The sequence below is a fragment of the Camelus ferus genome, chromosome 21, assembly GCF_009834535.1.
Source record: "Camelus ferus isolate YT-003-E chromosome 21, BCGSAC_Cfer_1.0, whole genome shotgun sequence".
NCBI classification, from domain to species: domain Eukaryota; kingdom Metazoa; phylum Chordata; class Mammalia; order Artiodactyla; family Camelidae; genus Camelus; species Camelus ferus.
Genome location: NC_045716.1, coordinates 4,172,571 through 4,193,136, shown reverse-complemented (window position 1 = coordinate 4,193,136; position 20,566 = coordinate 4,172,571). Strand labels below are relative to the sequence as shown.

The 20,566-nt window shown below is 37.5% G+C and overlaps 1 protein-coding gene and 1 long non-coding RNA gene across 2 annotated transcripts in view; one reads left to right on the top strand and one right to left on the bottom strand.

Annotated features, from left to right (window-relative positions):
• Positions 1 to 3,751: 3,751 nt before the first annotated feature.
• Positions 3,752 to 20,566, bottom strand: part of ACBD6 (acyl-CoA binding domain containing 6) — a 158,758-nt gene continuing 141,943 nt past the window's right edge. Inside the window, exon 8 of the mRNA XM_032463616.1 lies at positions 3,752 to 4,040. Within this exon, the coding sequence (XP_032319507.1) occupies positions 3,886 to 4,040 (155 nt within the window). The 3' untranslated portion in view covers positions 3,752 to 3,885. The remainder of the gene's footprint in view (positions 4,041 to 20,566) is intronic.
• Positions 5,472 to 20,236, top strand: LOC116658632. The gene is made up of 3 exons (XR_004313854.1): positions 5,472 to 5,547; positions 9,605 to 9,614; positions 20,226 to 20,236. It is a non-coding gene; the product is annotated as an uncharacterized LOC116658632 (long non-coding RNA).

Sequence of the window (20,566 nt, the reverse complement as noted above, 5' to 3'; positions counted from 1 at the left end):
ACTAATTTTTCAAATCACATGATTACAAACGACTGCACTGAAGGCTTTTTATATTATAAGGAGGAAGTCCAGTGTGTATACATAAACTCCACAAAGGGGCCTGATAACGCACCTTTGGGTGGTTGCTTTTGTTTCACGTTAGCTTATCCTGATAATGTGGTGGAGGGAAAACTTTTGGACTTGGAATCACAGGTTTGGATAATCACCCTGATTCTGAAAAAATAAGTCCTGTATATTGAAGTGCTTTAAATATAATAAAGCCTACATAAGGGTGGGCATTTCTACTGGTTCTATTTGTATAATCTTGGACAAATTCTCTAACAATTCTGAGTTTCAATTTCTTCATTTGTAAAATACAGAAAACACCAATTACTTCTAGTTTTATAATTATTCTGATCAATTAAGATGCTTGTGTATAAAGTCCTATACAAAGTAGGGTGTAATTACCGTTACCCACTGAAGTTAGATATATTGACTTAAGATACATTAGTTTATGTATTACTAAGGAAAACAATGCTGCCAATTCAACTATGATGTTGTTTGTTAAAGATATCCAATTTTGGATACATTAAAATGTAAAAAAGTCGTGTGTCTTAAAATTCACCAAATATAGTATTATGACTACAGATAAAACATTTGACTCAAAACACCTTAGGGATTGGGATTTAAAATACATTCAATAAATATTTTAAGTCAATATTTTCATTACTGAATTGTGTGGCCTGTGGGTTACTTACCTTTCTGTGATAAACATTTACTTATGAAGGGGGTCTTTTTGAGACCTGAAGTTTGATGAAAGCCTTCAGGTTCAGCTGAAGCCTCTATTATCCTGGGCACCAGCCCCTCCTGCAACCCAAGCTCAGCCCTGCTCCAGTCACACGTCTTGTTCGTTAACTGTCAGAGATGCCGTATTGTACACAGAGTAATAACCCACAGTCAAGCAGTTAAACCTGACAGAAAGCTAAGAAATACCTGTTTAATGGAAAGGTTCACTGGATTATGGCAACCTTTTAGCTGGAAAATGTTGAAACATTAAAAAAAATAAAGATCTAATAGATACAATTCCAGACATCATACTTTGGTTGCTCCCCTCCTACCTAACAAGCATTCTCTAACGCTAACAGTTTGTGGCCAGCTGGCTGACTTCTTACCTCTTTACTAGAGACATAGTAAGTTTAAAAGATTTAGTTTTTGATCAGTAACCTATGAATTTGTATGAGACTTTCCAAGACATCTCACGCAATATCTTGAGATAACATCATGTAAGTCCATCTAAATATCCATAATGGGAAAAGGGATGACAGTGGCCTGGAACAGGGACTGTCATTTAGAAGGTTCTCAAGAAACATCTGTGGATTGAATGGAGGAGGAGCTTTAAAACTTCACATGGGTTTTGGGGTCTAGTAAAGGGCTGAGATTCAGCAGGCTTGGTCCTAACTGTGGCTCTGCTACTAATCTGTGATCTTGGCCAATTGAAGTAAACTGTTCATGTCTCAGATTCATCCTCATTTAAGAGGCCTTAAGAGCACTTGCACCACCTACTTTTAGGGTTACTGTGGAGGGATGATAGATTAAATATCGCCTGTGAAAACATTCTGAAAAGTCAAAAAAGTTAAATGCATATAAAAAGTTAACATTAGTCACACAGAATTGAGCATGTGGGCTCATTTCTCCCCTGCAACAGAGTCAGAGGTCAAAAAAGTCAGAGTCCAACTTTTTGGCCTGTGCCTCGTTAAAATTTTTCAATTGTGCTAATTAGTAACAAAACTATAGTCTATGTAAATTGAAATCTTGACCAATGGTTTTTTTAAAAAGCACTTCTCCTATTGTTTCAAATAGGCTTAGCAACATACCCCACACATCATCCAGTAGAGGCACTTACAACTATGAAGATTGGGTCAGTCAACAATTTTTTCTCATTCTTGAAATATGGTAACAAGGAGCCAGAAAAAAGGGGTTCTCAATGAGATTCACAGACCCCTGTGGAGTCCATGGATGGGCTTCAGGAGTTGTGTGGGTGCCTCAAAATTCCACGCACAACACGGTATTCCGGGGAAAGTGTGATCTGGAACCCCCCAAGAGTTAGGGACACTGATCTCGCTGCCTCAAGCAAGAGTTCTGAACATGAGGTGATGCACATACTTTCTTTGCCTCCCCTTTAATGTCTGTTTACATGGTTCTCTTTTTATTCTTTGTTTTTCACTAGTGTGTTTTAAGACTACTGCAAAGGCAACCAGGGCCTCTTAGATCTGTTGGTAGAGGGCAAAGTAAACGACAGTGTTGTATAAATATTAAATACAGTAGTCATTCGTGTAGTTCTGATTATATCTTTAGGGAAGAAAAAGAAGAAAAAGAAAAAAAATTCCTTTTTCACTTTTTTAAGGACAGAGGAAAATGGGGCTAAGTATGTTTTTATGTGTAAACACACATCTACAGACATGGCTGGAGGACAAGACAACAAAGTAAATGTGGAATTGAGAATGAGGTAAAAGTAGAAAGGCAAAAAGTAAACAGTCTAGAAAACGTGAAGTGGTAAAGTAGCAAAAAAAAGTAACTACTCAGAACTCTGACATATGTCTGTAGCTACCTACTGCTTTATGAGGCCTTCAACCTAACTGGTTTCCAGCTTGAGAACACAATGGAGACTCAATTTTTAAAATACTTGTGTAAGCTAAAAATAACAAATCAGAAGTTTGAACCAAGGTTGAGTTAAATGGAATTCCAATCCCAGTAAACATTAAAAAAAAAGGCTGAACAATAGTGACACATTAGAAAAATTATCTTTTAAATGGTCGTCTTTGCATGTCAACGTGTTTCTTCATTTCTCTTCCTATGACAACTATCTACTTTCTTGACATAATAAGAAATGTCAAGGAATTCCCCAGATGGAGTTCTGGAGGCTTTAAAAAGGGGGAAATGCAGGGAGCCAGTTTCAGCAGTGGCCCACTTGCCTCTCCTTTAAACAAAACCTGTGGCACACTTGTCTGTTTTTAATAAAAAAAAAACAGAAGCTCTCCAGAAAGAACTTCAACCACACCTAAGTCCCGGGGGGCATTACGCTACTCCATCCTAGACCCCAACATGCCCACAGTGCAGGCCTGGGCGAGGTTACAGGGACAGCCACCATACGCGACCAGGGACATTACAGTCGATTAAAAGGGCCCTGGGGAAGTTCCTGTGAAGGTGAGTTTAAGGAATCCTGGCCTAATCAGTGAATTTTCCAGACTCTGTGCTTCAATCCTAAAGTGAGGTCACCAAATCTTATTCTAAAATGCTTAAGAATCAGAGGTTTTCAGTAAATCTGGTTGTTCCTCTGACTTCTTTCTATACCCACTTACGTAACAAAATTCTGCCCTGTCTCTATTTTGCTTTCTTACACCTCTCTTCTTTCCTGTCTTCCTATCGTCTGACTAAAGAACAGACATTTTAGCTACCTATTCAGATCAGCCGTACAAAAGGCCACAAGATTGTTCGATCTCCACCATACTGGGATTCCAGGGAACTTTCCCTAATTGTCAGCGTGGTACTGCTGGTTCTATTTTGCTTCTGTATGTTTATATTCTAAAGGAGCAGCCATGTTTAATATTGTGAAATACGAGGCGTCTCCTCCTCTCCCAGCCTCTAGAACAGTGATAAATTTCAGAGCACGCTCAGCAGAATTGGATTGTATTATGCACAGCGCACATGTTCATCACCAGAATGGTACTCGCCGGAATGTATGCAAGCAGAATGAATTGCTGAGACTACAAAATCCTGGTTCCTCACAACTGACTTTATTAGCCAATGTATACCAAGGAAGGGCGGCGAAAGAAGTATTATTTTTGCAGTTTTCTTTCATCACTGAAGCCCTGTGCTGTTATAGACTGTGGTTTTCCAGTCTTTTAGTTAAGCCTTGCCAGTCGTGTGCTGCTGTAACACCAAAGAAACCGCTTTGCACCCTGTCACCTCTTCCGGCAGGCAGCCATCCTGATCTCGGAGTGTGGGGTCAGCGCCAGACTGGAGGAGCAGCTCCACAATGTCCAAAAACTCACAGGCAGCAGCTGACAGGATAATTGATAAATAGGAAAACAAGGTTACCATGAGACAAAGAGGAACTACTAGACTTTAGCAGGAAAGGCAGGTGCTGAGCAACAAGGAATCCTGAACAATGAGCAACGTGACAGTGGCTGGAGGGTGATCAGGCCTTGTAACACAACTGTGCCGTTTCAGTGGACTGAGAGCATCAGGAAAATCAAGTTTACCTCTGTGGTTGTCCAGAAACGAACAAGCAAACAAATACATTAAAAAAATAAAAGTGAGGCATTTGAATTTTATTCTTCAGGATGGGATGAAGCGAAAGAACAAAAATAGTATTTCAGTATTTATTTTACTTTGATCAAAATAATGACAGGTTTGTAGGCTATGTCAAAAGGATAAACATACTGTAAATGTCAAAGAAAATATTTTGTTTTGTCTTTGAAGAGGGAGTAAGTGGGTAACTAACTGAACTTTAAAATTTGTAAATGAAAAAAAGCAGTTTAGTAATCAGGACATCCCTCTGAAGAAATCTTTCTGTTTTTAAAATAATAAATGGCACCAATCACAGAAGGCACAGGAAGGGAAAAGCACCTAGAGATATCAACTTATTATGAAGACATCCAGGGTGGACAAACTGACCAAAGGGATAGAAGAGAGAGCCATCCATCCTTTCGCACATGTATGGAAACTTGACTTATGACAACATCAGTGAAGGAACAAAGATCCATTAGTTAGACGGCACTGAGACAACAGGGCTGAAGGCAAAAATAGGCAAAATTTAACACAAGATAAACCATAAATGGCAATAAACATATGAAAAGATGAGCAACCACATTAGTAATCATAGAAATAAAAATTAAAGCCAGGAGATACCATTTCATATCCACTAGATATGTGAAAATTAAAAACTCAGACAATACCAAGCACTGGAGAGGTGTGGAGCAAGGGAAACTCCGCTCTGGACTCTGGAGAGCACACACTGTGCATCTCTTTGGACAACAGTTTGGCATTACGTGTTAATCCTGAACAAATGCATGCCCTCTGACCCAGCAATTCTACTCCTAGTTACATACCCCGTGGACACTTTTGCACATGCTCTCCAGGCCATCTTTGCAATAACGTACGTAGTAGCCCTGTTCATAATAGACTCAAAGGTAAACAGCCCAAATGCCCATTAAGAAAAATACATAAAAATAAAATATTGTTTATATATACAATGACATCCCACACAACAATGAAGACTAATGAGCTACAGCTTCATTTAACATGAGTTTATCTCCAGAACATAATGTTGAAGGAAAAAACACAATTCAGAATCCATACAGTATGTTTCCATTTAAACAAAATTTAAAAAACAGACAAATCTAAATACCATTGTTCAGAGATACAGACATGTAGTGAAAAACTACAAGGGGAAACTGTGATATAAAATTTGGGATAGTACTAATCTCGGGGCGTTGGGGGTTGCAGGGAAGGGAAGGCTATGTGACTGGACAGGCACACACACAGGGTTTCAAAGACACTGGCAATGTCCTCTTTCTTAAACTGCATGGTAAGTACAATTTGTTTAAAACTACATTTTAAATTCGTCATATACATTTTTTTAGCAGGGGAGGTAATTAGGTTTATTTGTTTTTTTAAATGGAGGAACTGGGGATTGAACCCAGGACCTCATGCAGGCTAGGCATGCATTCTACCACTGCTATACCCTCCCACCTCTTCGTATACATTTTGTACACAATTTTGTAGTGTGATATACTTCACAACAGCAACAACAAAGGGTTTTTTTAAAAGGGAGAGCAAGAAGGGTAAAGAGTTTGATTCAATAAGTATTTTATTGAATATGTATCATACCAGTCCTGTCAAGAATACAGGTAAAATTCCTGCCCTGAGGAAATTAGAAGAATGAATAAACACTGTGGCAGGTGCGCGTGTGCACGCGCACACACACACACACACACCTGCAAAGGTGAGGAGGATGGGGGAGAGGAGGAGGATGGGGGAGAGGAGGTGGAGGAAGCTGAGGGATCAGGAAAAACACCACAAGTAGGTGGTATGTAAACTGAGCTTTGAGGATAGAGTAAAATTCCAGGTAAACTGAGAAGGAAAGCCACTGCAGAGTGAGAAAACAACACTGACAGAGGCAGGAGAGCCCAGGGAAGGCTGATAACTGTCTCCTGGCTCAGAGAAGCAATACAGGGAGTCAGAAGCAGAGAGACTAGATTTAAGTCAACCTGTACAGAGCTTTGAAAGCCATACTAAGAAATCTGGCATTTACAAAGAGGGAAGTGACATAATTTGGTCTCTGTGTTAGGATGATAATTCTGGAATTCTGTGGCAGGTGGAGGAGACGTGGTAGTCCTTTAAAGGGGCTGAAATTCACTAGTGTCAGCAGGAATATAAAGGAGGAACTGAATAAGAAAGCTACTGAAATCCAGTAGGACATAGCAAAGTATGAATGTATTTTTTCCCAAATATTTGTGAACACTAAATTTAATAATTAAGGAAGCTGAAATATCATATTTGTAGACACATAGTTAAACACTTAATTATTTAAATTTTGCAATTTTCTTTTTGTTTTCTGGAGCAAAAATATTTTGTTTCAGGTTTCAAATATTTTTATAGGTTTTTGAAAAAAGCTCTTGGGCCCAAGGCCTGTGATCATAGTGTTTACTGAATAAAACAGCCTGAGAATTTCTGCACTCGATATGAAACCCAGACACCATAAAGAAAATTACTGACAAATTTGATTATATAGAAACTTAAAATTGATCCATTTGAATGCATAAAAATTTAAAACAGCTATACCACCCAAAAATATTATATACAAAATTAAACCATAAACTGGGAAACATATTCACGTATGTAACACAGACAAGAACTAATATTCTAAATATTAAAAAAAGAAAACCTCTAACAGATCAATCTAAAAGAACAATGGGCAAAAGAATGAGAAGCATCAAAGATGGCAATTGTGTTTCCAGTCTGGGAGAACACAGATATTGCGACATTATCTCTAAAATAGGGAACCAGAAGAAGGAAGGGTAGGAGTTTATGAAGGGGAACAGAAGAAGAAAATTATGGAGGGGGAGAATAATACTAGTTTGGGACATGATAAACACGTGATGCTAGGGGATATGTACACTGATAGGCTTGGCAGGGTGGTAAAATTCAAATCTAAAAGAAAAAAATCCATTCATGTCTTACATACTGCTATCTTCATTTTTACTGTACTGTGTGACTTTTTATGGTTGGGCTCAGGATTTTAGCAACTTTTCTGAATACTCTGTTAAATATATTTATATTATATTACCACCCTGACCAAAGACCTACCTACCTACTATGCTACAGAAATACCTTTGAAAGAGACATACGGATTATTGAAAATTTCTAATGATGTCCTTACTAGCAGATCAAATTTATATGGCTGGGAAATAAAAAGTATAAGAGGCAAAACTCATTAATGCTAATTACTAAATTTCCATTGTATTTTTTACTGCAATTTACATTTATCCATTTTGGAGTGAGACTGCCTGGTTTTTCTTTCTTTATATTTTGTTTTATTGAGATAATATTCATTCTTTTAAAAAATCTGATGAGTTCTGACAACAGTGTCTACCACTATAGTTACCACTACAATAGAGATACAGGATATTCCCATAACCCTCAAAGTTCTCTCCTGCCTCTCTGTAGTCAATCCTCTCACCCCACCCACAGCCCCTGGCAACCACTGATCTGATTTCTGCTCTTAGGTTTTGCCTTCTCGAGAAATGGAAATCACATAGTATAGATAGTTTTTTGTGTCTGGCTTCTTTCACTTAGCATGATGCTTTTGAGATTCATCCATGCTGCTGCAGGTATGGGTAGATCTTCCTTTTTATTGCTGAGTAGTATTCCATCATATAAATGCATGTAGGCATCTATGTTGTGTCTAGTTTTTGGCCGTTATGAATAAAGAACCTATGAACACTTGGGTTCATGTCTTTGTGTGGACCTTTTATGTTTTCACATTTTTGGGGGTAATATCTAGCTAGGAGTGGCATTGCTGAGTCACATGGCAACTGAACATTTAACTTTATAAGAACTACCAAACATCAAAAGTTTGTATTCCCATCAGTAACTATGAATTCTAGTTGCTTTCTATCCTTGTCAGGACTTGTTATTACCATTAGAATTCTTTTTAACCATTCTAGTCAGGCCTATAGTAACTACAGTATAGGTAGTATATAGTAAAGTCAGGTCTTTTTGTGGCTTTTAATTTGCATTTCTCTAGTATCTAATGATGAACATCTTTTTATGTGCTTATTTGCCAATTATCTACCTCTGGTGATTTATCTGGTCAAATCTTTTGTCCATTTATTAATTAACTGGGGTGTCTTCTTATAAAGTCAGAATTATTCTTTATATATTCTTGGATATAAATTTTTTCCAAGTATATCTTTTACAAATATTTTCCCCAGTGACCTGTTTTGTATTTTCTTAAGAGTATCTTTTGAAGGTTGAAAGTTTTTAATTTTGAATGAAGTCCAATTTATTTTTTTCTTTTATGGTTTGTGCTTTTTGTATGTTATATATGAAGTCTTTGTCTACCTCAAGATCACAAAGATTTTCTTCCACATTTTCTTCCAGTTCTTTACATTTTAGCTATTATTATAGGTCTCTGGTTCATTTCCAGTTAATTTTTGTGGAGGGTAGGAGGAAAAGGTTCAGGTTCTTTTTTTGGGGGGGGGGGGGAGGTATGTGTGTGCATGTCCACTGTTCCAGTACCATTTGTTAAATAGACTACTCTTCCCTCCACTGACTTACCTTTGCACTCTGTTGCAAAGAGAGTGCAAAATTCAATTTCCCATTGTGGTTTGATCCATTTCTACATTATTTACCATGTTTCACTGATCTATATGCCTCCCCTTACCCCAATATCACATTGTTTTGACTTTTGTAGCTGTACAGTAAGTAATAACACATGGGTCAAAGATAAAAAAATCAAGAGAAATTAAAAAAAAATTTTAAACTAAATGAAAATGAAAACAATTTATCAAAATTTGTGGGATGCATCGAGAGCAGTGCTTAGAGGTAAATTTATAGCATTGAATGCATATAATAGAAAAGAAGAAAGATATAAATCAATAATCTAAGTTCCCACCTTAGGAAATTGGAAAAAGAAGAGCAAATTAAATCCAAAGTAAGCAGAAGAAGAAGAAGAAAAAAAAAGAATTACAGCAGAAATCAATGAAATTGAAAACAGGAAATCAGTAGAGAAAATCAACAGAATCAAAAGGTAGTTCCTTGAAAAGATCAATAAAATCAGTAAGCCTTTAGCCAGGTTAAATAAGAAAAAAGAGAGAGGACATAAATCACTATATTAGAAATGAAAGAGGGGACATCACTACAGGTCCAATAGGCATTAAAAGCATAATAAAGGAATTCTATGCCTATAGATATGAAAATCTACATGAGATGGACCAATTCCTTGAAAGACACAATATGCCAAAATTCATGCAAGGAGAAATATACAATCTGAATAGGCCTGTATCCATTAAAGAAATTAAATTAATTATTGATAACCTCCCAAAGTAGAAAGTACCAGGTCCATATAGGTTCACTGGTGAATTCTACTAAACATTTAAGGAAGAAATTATGCCTGTTCTCTACAATCCCTTTCAGAAGGCAGAAGTAGAAATAATACTTTCTAAATCATCCTGAGGCCAGAATCACTCTAATAACAAAAACCAGACAAAGACATTACAAGAGAAAAACAAAATAAAACAACAACCACAGACTGATTATCTCTCATGAACACAGATGCAAAATTCTCAACAAATTATTAGCAAATTAAATTCAACAATGTACAAAAAGAATTATAAGCCACAACCAAGTGGGATTTATCCCAGGTGTGCAAGGCTGGCTTAACACTTGAAAATCAATTAGTGTAAAAAACAGGCAAAAACATAAAAGTCACACAATCAAATCAAGAGATGCAGAAAAAAGTATTTGCTAACTTCTCAGTTCATTAGAAATGGAGGGGAACTTCCTCAACTTGAGAAATTCTTAGCTGTTTTTTTACTTTAAGTAAACTCTTTGCTCCCTTCTCCCTCTCTTCTCCTTCTGGGATACCCATTATCCTAATGTTGCTCCTCCTAAAAGAGTCAGATAGCTCTTGCAGAATTTTCTCATTGTTTAAAATGCTTATTTCTCTTTCCTCTTCTTCTTGTATCATTTCTAGATTTCTATCTTTGAGCTCTCTAATTCTCTCTTCCATATGGTCTGTTCTATTTCCAGCGCTTTCTAATGCATTCTTTAGCTCATTTATTGAATTCTTCAGTTCTAGTATTTGTTTGGTTCTTTTTTAGAGTTTTAATCTCTTTGGTAACAAATAAAATTAAACCTATTTGTTCATTAATTTATTACTGAGCTCACTGAACTGCCTTTCTGAGTCTTCCTGTAGCTTGCTGAGTTTCTTTACAACCATTATTTTGAATTCTCTATCAGTTAGATCAAAATTTTCTATGATTTTAAGTTTGGTTTCTGGAGAATTGTCATTTTCTTTTGTGGTACAGTGTTACTTTGGTTCTTTATAGTGCTTGATGAGTTGTTCCTCTGCTAGCACATCTGAAGTAGCAACAGGTTAGAAATTTTTAAAGGCTTTCTATTTTCCAGTAGGTGGCACTATAGCATAAGTTTCTGGTTTCTCTTTGAGCTGACTTGTTATATTTGAGTTGGCACTGTGAACAAGCGGGAAATTAAATGCGTAATCCTATTTACATTAGCATCCTAAGAACAAAATACTCTAACATAATATGCACAAGATCTGTATAAGGAAAACTACAAAACCCTGATGAACAAAATCAAAAAACTAAATAAATGGAGAGATATTCCATGTTCATGGATAGGAAAATTCAGTGCTGTCAAAATGTCAGTTCTTCCCAACCGAACTCCGGGAAGTTGGCTGTGGATATCGACAAACTATAAAGTTTATATGGAAAGGCAAAAGATCCAGAAGAGCAACGCAATATTGAAGGAGAACAAAGCTGGAGGACAGACACTAGCCGACTTTACAATAAAGCTTGTGATAAAACTACAGTAATTAAGACAGTATGATATTGGCAAAAAAAAAGATAGATCAATGGAAAAAAATAGAGAGCCCAGAAATAGACTGACCTAAATATAGTCAATTGATCTTTGACCAAAGAACAAAGGCAACACAATAGAGTAAAGATAGTCTCTTTAACAAATGGTGCTGGAACCAATGGACACTCATGTGCAAAAAAATTAAATCTAGACACAGATTTTATACCTTTCACAAAAATTAACAAAAAGTGAATCAGAGAAATGTAAAATGCAAAACTATAAAATTTCCTGAAGATAACACAGGAGAAAACCTAGATGACCTTGGGTATGGTGATGAATTTTTAGATACAATACCAAAGGCACAATACAGGAAAGAAATAATTGATAAGCTGGACTTTATTAAAATTAAAAACTTAAGCTCTATGAAAGATGATGTTAAGAGAATGAGAAGACAAGTGACAGACTGGGAGAAAATATTTGGAAATAACACATCTGATAAAGGACCATTATCCAAAAATATACAGAAATCCTTAAAACTCAACAACAAGAAAACAAACAGTTTAATTAAAAAATGAGCCAAAGACCTTAATGAGCACTTCGCCAAAGAAGACACACAGATGGCAAATAAGCATATGAAAAGGTGTTCTACATCATGTCATCAGGGAAATGCAAATTAAAAGGACAATGAGGTATCTCTACACACCTATCAGAATGGCCAAAATCTGGAACACTGGCAACACAAATGATGAAGAGGATGAGAAGCATCAAGAACTCTCATTCTATTATTGGCAGGAATGCAAAATGGTACAGTCATTTGGAAGACAGCTTGGTGGTTTCATAAAAAACTTAACATATTCTCATCATACAATCCAGCAATCATGCTCAATGGTATTTATTCAAAAAAGTTGAAAACTTATGTCCGCACAAAAACATGCACATGGATGTTTACAGCAGCTTTATTCATAACTGTCAAAATTTGGAAGCAACCAAGATGTTCTCTGGTAGGTGAATGGATAAACTGTGGTGTATCCAGGTAATGGGATATTGTTCAGTGCCAAAAGTAAATGAATTATCAAGCCATCAAAAGACAGAGGAAACTTAGATGCATATTAATAAATGAAAGAAGTCAATATGAAAAGGCTACATACTATATGATTCGAACCATATGACATTCTAGCAATAATTTGCTAGAATGACTCACAGAACTCAAGGAAACACATTTACTGGAAAAGGCAAAAAACTATGGAGACAGTAAAAAAAACCCCAAAAAACGGTGGTTGTCAGGGGTTGGGGGTGGAGACAGGATAAACAGGCAAAGTACATAAGATTTTCAGGGCAGTGAAAATACCCTGTATGATACTCTAATTATAGACACATATTGTTTTATATTTGTCCACAGAATGTACAATGCCAGGAGTGAACCATAATGTAAACTTTAGACTTTGGTTCTAATCATATTATGATATGATTACGATATGCTGATGTAGTTTCATCAACTGTAACAAATTTACCACGCTGGTAGGGGATGTTGATAATGAGCAAATGTGAAAAAAAAGTATACATATATATATATCTATATATCGATATCTATATATATCTAGATACAGATATAGATATGATACAGATACAGATATAGGTTCCTGCCCCTGGTTCCTGGCACAGAGCTCTTGTGATTTCTTAAATAATAAGAGCACTGGGAGCATCTTTTGTTCTAATATTTGGTCTCTGACCCTGGTTCCCTACACAGAGCTATTAAATCCCTTGGAATTTCCTGGGTGATAGAAGTACCTTTTGTTCTAATGAGGTGACTCTTAGTGAACTCCTGGATAGCATCAGGATGGGGGCTGGCCACCAGAAAGACCAAACCATGATTAGAAGCTTGTAACTTTCAGCCCCAACCTCTATCCTCTGCGAAAGGGAGAGAGAGTAGAGATTTTCTGAGTTAATGAATGACTATACTTGTGTGATAAAGCCTTCATAAAAACCCCAAAGTATGGGGTTTGGAGCGCTTCTGGGTTGCTAAACACATGGAGGTATTGGGGAGGGTGGTGTGCTTGGTGATGGCATAGAAGCTTTCAGCCCCTTCCTCCGTACCTCACCCAATACATCTTTTCCATCTGATGTTCATTTGCATCCTTTATCCTGTCCTTTCATAATAAACCAGTAAATGTGTTTCCCTGAGTTCTTTAGTCATTCTAGCAAATTATTCAATTCAAAAAGGGGATTGTGGGAACCTCAACTTACAGATGGTCAGTCAGAAGTACAGATGACAACTTGGGACTTGCAAATGGCACGTGAAAGTGATGGTGGGGGCAGTATTGTGGGACTGAGCCTTTAATCTGTGGGATCTGATGCTATCTCTAGGTAGTTAGTGTCAGAATTGAGTTAAATTATGGGATGTCTAGCTGGTGTTACAGAGAACTGCTTGGTGTGAGAAAAAACCCCACACATTTGGTGACCAGAAGTGAAGTGTGGTAGTAGTGAGAGAATAAAGGAGTAACACATAGAGTGCATTTTTTCTTTAGAAGGAGGCATGTTTAAGGACAAGGTGTATGTGGGAAATCTCTGTACCTTCCTCTCAATTTTGCTGAACCTAAAAGTGCTCTAAAGGTGTTAATCAACTATTTGTCATTGAGTCTACTTCTTGGTTATCTATCATGTTTCATTGCTCTATACACCTATTGCCTTGTACCAATATTGCCTTGATTTCTGTAACTTAATGGTTACATCTTGAATTCAAGCAGAATTGGTCCTCCAACTTTGTTCTTCTTTTTCAAAGTTGTTTTGGCTATTCTGGGTCCTGCTCCTATTCATTATCACTTTTAGAATCAATTTGTAAACTTTTACAAAAAGTACTGCTAGAATTTTGACTGGAATTGCACTGAATCTATAGATCAGTTTGGGGAGAATGGCTAGCTTGACAATATCAAGTCTTTTGATCCATGAATAGCAGTATCTCTCTCCATTTAATTAGACTTCTCTGAATTTCTCTCAGCAGTGTTAGGGAGTATTCAGCATATAAATTGTGCACTTATTTTTAATTTATCCCTAGGAATTTCATGGTTTTTTTTAACATTTTTTTTGAGCTATAGTCATTTTACAATGTTGTGTCAAATTCCAGTGTAGAGCACAAGTTTTTGGTTATACATGAATATACAAACATTCATTGTCACATTCTCTTTTGCTGTGAGCCACCACAAGATTCATGTGGGGTTTTTTTTGAGGCTATTATAAATGGTTTTTTTAAAAAAATTCATTTTCCAATTGGTTCACTGTAAGTATAAAGAAAAACAATTCATCTTTGTATACTGACCTTGTGTTTTCAATCTTCAATTTCCAATTGTCTGTTATATGTATAGAAATATGTGTGTAAGAATATGGTTGATTTTTGTATATTGATTTTGTATCCTACAAACTTGCGACTCACTTATTGATTCTAAAAGTTTTTCTTTTTTTAAAGATTCTTTGGGGTCTTCAACATAGGTGGTCATGTCATCTGTGAATAAAGGATGCTTTATTTCTTCCTTTTTAATCTATAAGCCTTTTCTTTCTTTCCTTTCCACTGGCTAGAACTTCTACAATGTTAAATCAAAGTGGAGAGTGGACATCTTTGCCTTGTTCCCAGTCAGAAGGAAAGCATCTAACATTTCATCAAGGAGGATGTCAGCTATCAATTTCTTCTGGCTGAAGAAGTTTCCTTCTATTCTTATTTTGCTGTGTTTTTTTCCCCCAAATCATGAAGGAGGTTGAATATTTCAACAGCTTTTCCTACATATCTGTAGATGGTCATATGTTTCATTTTTGGTTTTGATTTGTCTGATATGGTGAAATATAAGGATTTTCAATTGCTGAACCAACCCTGCATTCCCGGGATAAACACATTTGGTTGTAATTTATGACCCTTTTTGTATATTGCTATGTCCAGCTTGCTAACATTTTATTAAACATTTTTGCACCTACATCCATGAGACATATTAACCTGTAGTTGTCTTTTCCTCTAGGGTCTTTTTCTGGTTTTGGTGTTAGGGTAATGTTGGTCTCATAGAATGAGTTGGGCAGTGTTTCCTCTTTTATTTTCTGGAAGAGTCTGTGTAGAATTGGTATTATTTCTTCCTTAAATATTTAGTAGGATTCACAGTGACTCCATCAGGGCCTGGAGATTTTGTTATGGGAGTTTTCAGCTACAAAATGAATCTCTTTAATAAATACAGGGTTATCTAAGTTCTCTGTTTCTTTTTTTTAAATAATATTCTTTTTTCTTTTTCTTTTTACTGAGTTATAGTCAGTTTACGATGTTGTGTCAATTTCTGGTGTACAGCACAATTTTTCAGTCATACATGAACATACAAATATTCATTTTCATATTCTTTTTCACTGTGAGCTACTACAAGATCTTGAATATATTTCCCTGTGCTATACAGTATAAACTTGTTTATCTATTCTATATATACCTGTCAGTATCTACAAATCTTGCTCTATTTCTTTTTGAGAGAACTTCTATTACTCAGAGTGAGGCTCCTGGTGGGACTGGGACAGAGTTCTTTGTCCTTTTGGGCTGGTCTCAGTCTTAGGCATGCCCTCAGAGGTGGCAATTTCTCAGTGTTCCTGCATCCTCCTTGCCCCACAAATCTGTGTCTTTTAAGAAGTATGTCCATTTCCTCTAAGTTATTTAGTTTTTTGGTATAAAGTTGTTCATAATGTTCCCTTATTTGCTTCATAATATCTGTAGGATCTTTGTTGACGTCTCCCTTTCACTTCTGAAATTGGTGATTTGTTTCTTCTTTTTAATTGGTCTGGCTAGAGGTCTATTAGTTTTACCTTTTCAAAGTTTACCAATGGTTTCGCTGATTTTTCTCATTGATTTTTGGTTTTCTATTTCAATGTTTTCTGCTCTGATCTTTATTTCTAAGCTTATCTTGATCTTAATTTGCTTTTCTTTTTCTATTTTTTTTAAGGTGGAATCATTGATTTGAGACCCTTCTTCTTTTCTAATAAAAGCATTCAGTTTCCCTCTAAGCACTGCTTTAGCTGCTTCCCACAAGTTTTGATAGGGTGTTTTCATTTCACTCAATTCAAAGTAGCTTCTTATTTCTCTTGGAATTTCTTCTTTGACCTGTGAGTTATTTAGAAGTGTGTTTAAGTTTCTTACAATTTGGGATTTTCCAGATATGTGTCTGTTATTGATTTCTAACTTAATTCTATGATGTGATGGCACCAGAACAAACTTTGTATGATTTCTTCTACATTTGTTAAGATTTGTTTCATGGCCTAGAGTATGGTCTCTCTTGATAAATGTTCCATGTGTACTTGAAATAATGTGTATTCTGTTTATTAGCTGTGATGTTCTATAGATGTCATTTAAGTCAAGTTGGTTGGTAGTTACTGTTCAAGTCTTTCATACCCTCGCTGAAGTTTTACCCACTTGCTCTATCAATTACTCATTTATTGCTTGATGATGGGTTGTCTTTTCCTTGCTTTTTTTGTGTCACACAATTTCTGACTGAATGTAGAACATCGTGTGTAGGAGGACAATGGAGGCTGAAGTAAATGCTACTATTTACACCAAGAAATGGGCATGCATCTTCTTTGGCCATGCATTAGTACAGGTGTTGAGTCAATCTAGTCAGCAGCTGAGCTGGATTTGGCTTTGCTGTTGCTATTGATAACTTCAGTGCATCACACACTTCAAATTTCTCCAACTGTGGGCTGCTGCTACCTTATGCTCAGTGTGTGGCCTAAGTGCCAGAGGGCTTCTTCAGCATTCTCACCGCACCCTCAGCTTTCAGTAGTCTCTGCACGTCTACCATAGAGGGAGTCTCTCTCTGTGCTCCTCCTCCTCCCCCTCCTATAGACTGCTATTGCTTATTACTCAGAGTGAGGCTCCTGGTGGGACTGGGACAGAGATCTTTGTCCTTTTGGGCTGGTCTCAGTCTTAGGCATGCCCTCAGAGGTGGCAATTTCTCAGTGTTCCTGCATCCTCCTTGCCCCACAAAATGTCAGCCAAACTTTGTCTTGAATGAAGGGAAACATGTCTTGAGTGGGAGCTTCCAGTCCTGCCCCAAGAGGCATGGGATCCCTGCTTTGGGTCATTGCAGGGTCCCAGCCCAGGGGATCCCTGTCCCTCTCCAGCGGCAGACAGGTTTTGCTTTCACTCTTCCTCTAAATGCAGTGGATATCTGGCTGGGCCAAGGGACAGGAGGAGGGGACAGACGTTTTCTGCTCCTCCCCAAGTGGTTTAAGGGTTTTTCTTTGTGTGAAGTAAGGGTCAGGAGACGTGGCAGGGTTTCATGCCTGTGTGCCACTGATGAGTGCTCTCTCTGTCCTCAGTTTCCCTTACAGCGCCCAGTTAATGAAAAAGCGCACAAGTGAAAAGTCTTCTTGGGTCTGAGGCTCCCAGTTATTTTACAGTGTCCTACTAGCTCAACTTGAAACATTTGTTAATTTTAGCTGTTTTCTTCTTACCTGCTTTTATGGTGGCTGCATCTTTCTCAGGTGCTCCACCAAAGGTGAAATAGTTGATGTGTCTTGTAGGGTCTTGTCATTCTTTGGAATCCAGTTTACCTTGCTGATGTGCAACTTCTGCTATCTGATGGGTTTAAGAAACGTTTTGATTTTTGTAGATTATCTAGTCTTTTCTTCTTGTTAGTGTGGGAGCAATTGTTCTCTTGCAGTTTTCTTTATGTTAAGTGGAAGCAGAACTCTGTGGGGGTTTGGTTTTAAGAGATTTATTAGTAACATTTCTTCTTTTGCACTCTGTTGGTACTCAGGTAACGACAAAGTGGTTTCTATGGCTCCCTTGACTGCCTTCTCTTCCCTGGTGGGTGCTTCCTGTTCAGTGTTCCCTGGTTAATTCTATGAAGTCAACAGCCAAAATCAGGTTGTGGTAAGTTATAAATTTGGGACAGCTTCGGTGATTCTTTATATTAACTATCCTGACAAACTGAGGCACCAAACTCTAATCCATAACAGCATAGGCTCAGAGGTGGTTCTAAGAGGATAAAGGTGGAAGGCAGGAATTTTTCTGAGCCCAAATCAGACAGTTTGGGAATCCTATCTCTCTGCCTTCAGAGGTGTGGTATTTCTTAGAAGGCTATTAATATTACAAATGTAATTAATATTTGATGAATAAATGAACAGAGAGTAGGAGTAAAAGGTACAGGAAGGCAAGTGTGCCTATTTTAATCCTGGGATAGGCGTTAATGAGCCGAGATCATATTTTGGGTATGCCTCAGGCATGGAGAAAGGTGAAGACAGAATATCTACCGAGACCCAAAATCCAATAGAACATATTTAGGATTGAGCATCCCTTCAAGAGTTTAAAATTATCTCCCCCAATAATATAATAAACATTTTTTATTTTACATTTTTGAAAGGTTTTACCATGAATCACTGCATACCAAATTAGATTCCAATGGAAGACAGTCCTGTACAAAATACAACAAAGTTGAAGGTGCACTGCCTAGTACCAAGTAGCTGTGAAAGAGGATATTTATCCTGTGTACAACTAGCTAAATGACATTTATATTTTGAGGAATAATCATTTAACCTTTTCCCCACAGTTATTAGTCACAATTTATTGTGAAAAACACTTGGTTAGGTTTTAAAATTGGAACTTTTAGAGCAGTATCAGAAGAACAAATTTCTCACTGTATAAATCTGTAATACTGGATAATAACTCCCATGGTCTGTCAGATCACACTTTGCTCAAATATGACCCAACAGTGGAGACTACTAATCATGAAGATCAAGGCTAAGTAGATGTGGACTGTGGCTGAGGACATAAGCTGGCCATCTCAGACAAAGGGGCATTAATTTCATGTAATCTGCATGACGAAGTCACCCTTCCAGCAGTGAGACACGATATAATCTATGAGCACTAACCTAGGAATGGAACGTAAATTTTTAAGTTTCACATCTAAAGGACTACAGCCAGCCAGCTGAAAATGGGCTTAATTGGGCTGTACAACAATCTCTTAACCTAACAAACGTAGGTGAAATCTTAGTTCAAGTGAAATCATAAAGTGAGATTTAAATTTGGAATTCAAGGGCTGCAAAACCGTACTTCAGAGTGAGGGATATGGTACCTAAAAGGAAAGGAGTTTTATTGACAAAAGCCTGGGGTTTATGCAAAGGCAGACTATATGAGAGCATAAGCAATTGGGAAGTTGTAGTAGAGAGAAAAAAAGGACAAGAAGGGAAAGACTGGTTTAAGGGACAAGGGGAAACCACATAGGTGAATTTTACCCTGGTGTGAGGAGGGCACTTGCAGTGCCTCTTGGAGATTCACTGTTGATAGGCATCGATTATGTTTATGCTTAGCACAGAGCCTACTGGCACATGTAGGTGCCCAACAGTTAGTTTTTGAGAATATACGCTTTGTGCCCCCAATTAGATGGTGAGCTACTTGATTACATGCTTATCTATATTCTCCTCTTCATCTAACACAGCACTGGGAACTTCGTATTTGCTTATAATTCATTAGTTAATTGATTCCTCTGCCTTTGGCATCTTCAGTGAAGCACAATTCACAAGGCAGCGTTGTCTTTCAGAAATGTGTGAGCTGCCCACCCCCTCAAAGGAGACAAAGACAAAGAAGATGAGAGCGGAGGACAAGGTAAAGGGTGCTAACATTTTACCAAATTAATGAGGGGATACTGGTGCCCACAATGTGCTGGGAAATACAAAAACGGTCATAAGCCCATCTCGGAAAAGCCTGAGCAAGTCTATAGGGATTAGAGCAGTTGCTGAATTTATGGTACCCTGGGAACCTCTATTTGTCAAGTGCCATAGAGGCAGCCCTGACACTGGCACAGGTGAAGATGAATTTTCATTCAGAGCAGTGAGGCTTCTGACTCCATTAATCCTCAGGGTTTTGATGATGAATTTCTTTCTTTTTTATTTTATTTATTTTCACTCTAATGCCTCCTCCCATTGCCCTGTAACAGTGTGCAAGGAACAGAACAGATGGTGCTTTACGTGGAAGATCGAGGGCTCATGAGGATACAAAGCCTGCCCACTCTGAAATCACATGACTGCACGTGCAAGGAAAAGCCTTGATTTCCCCTGGGAGACACAGATGCAATGATGTTAGTATTCCCAGTGGAGTGGGGGGAGGAGAAGGCTAACAGGCCATTTACAAGGAAGACCACACTTACAGTAATATACTCTTCAGTAAGGACCATGTTTAATCACAAAATAACAGGAGGACTGATACCTGAAGATTCAAAAACACCAAAGTAAAACGGGCAAATAAAGGTTTTAGTGAGCTGCTATCTATGCAAAGCGCATTTAGAACGAACTAGTAAGGACATACAGTAGTAGCTAACACTGGCCTCTAGTTAACCTGCCATTGGCTCTGACCCAGTTTTAATCGGAAGAAGCCAGGATTTACAACCTGCTTAAGGATGGAGTTTGACAACTGCTATAATCAGAAGAGCTGTCAACACAAGGACAGCTGTCGAGCCAAACCGTAATTCATAAA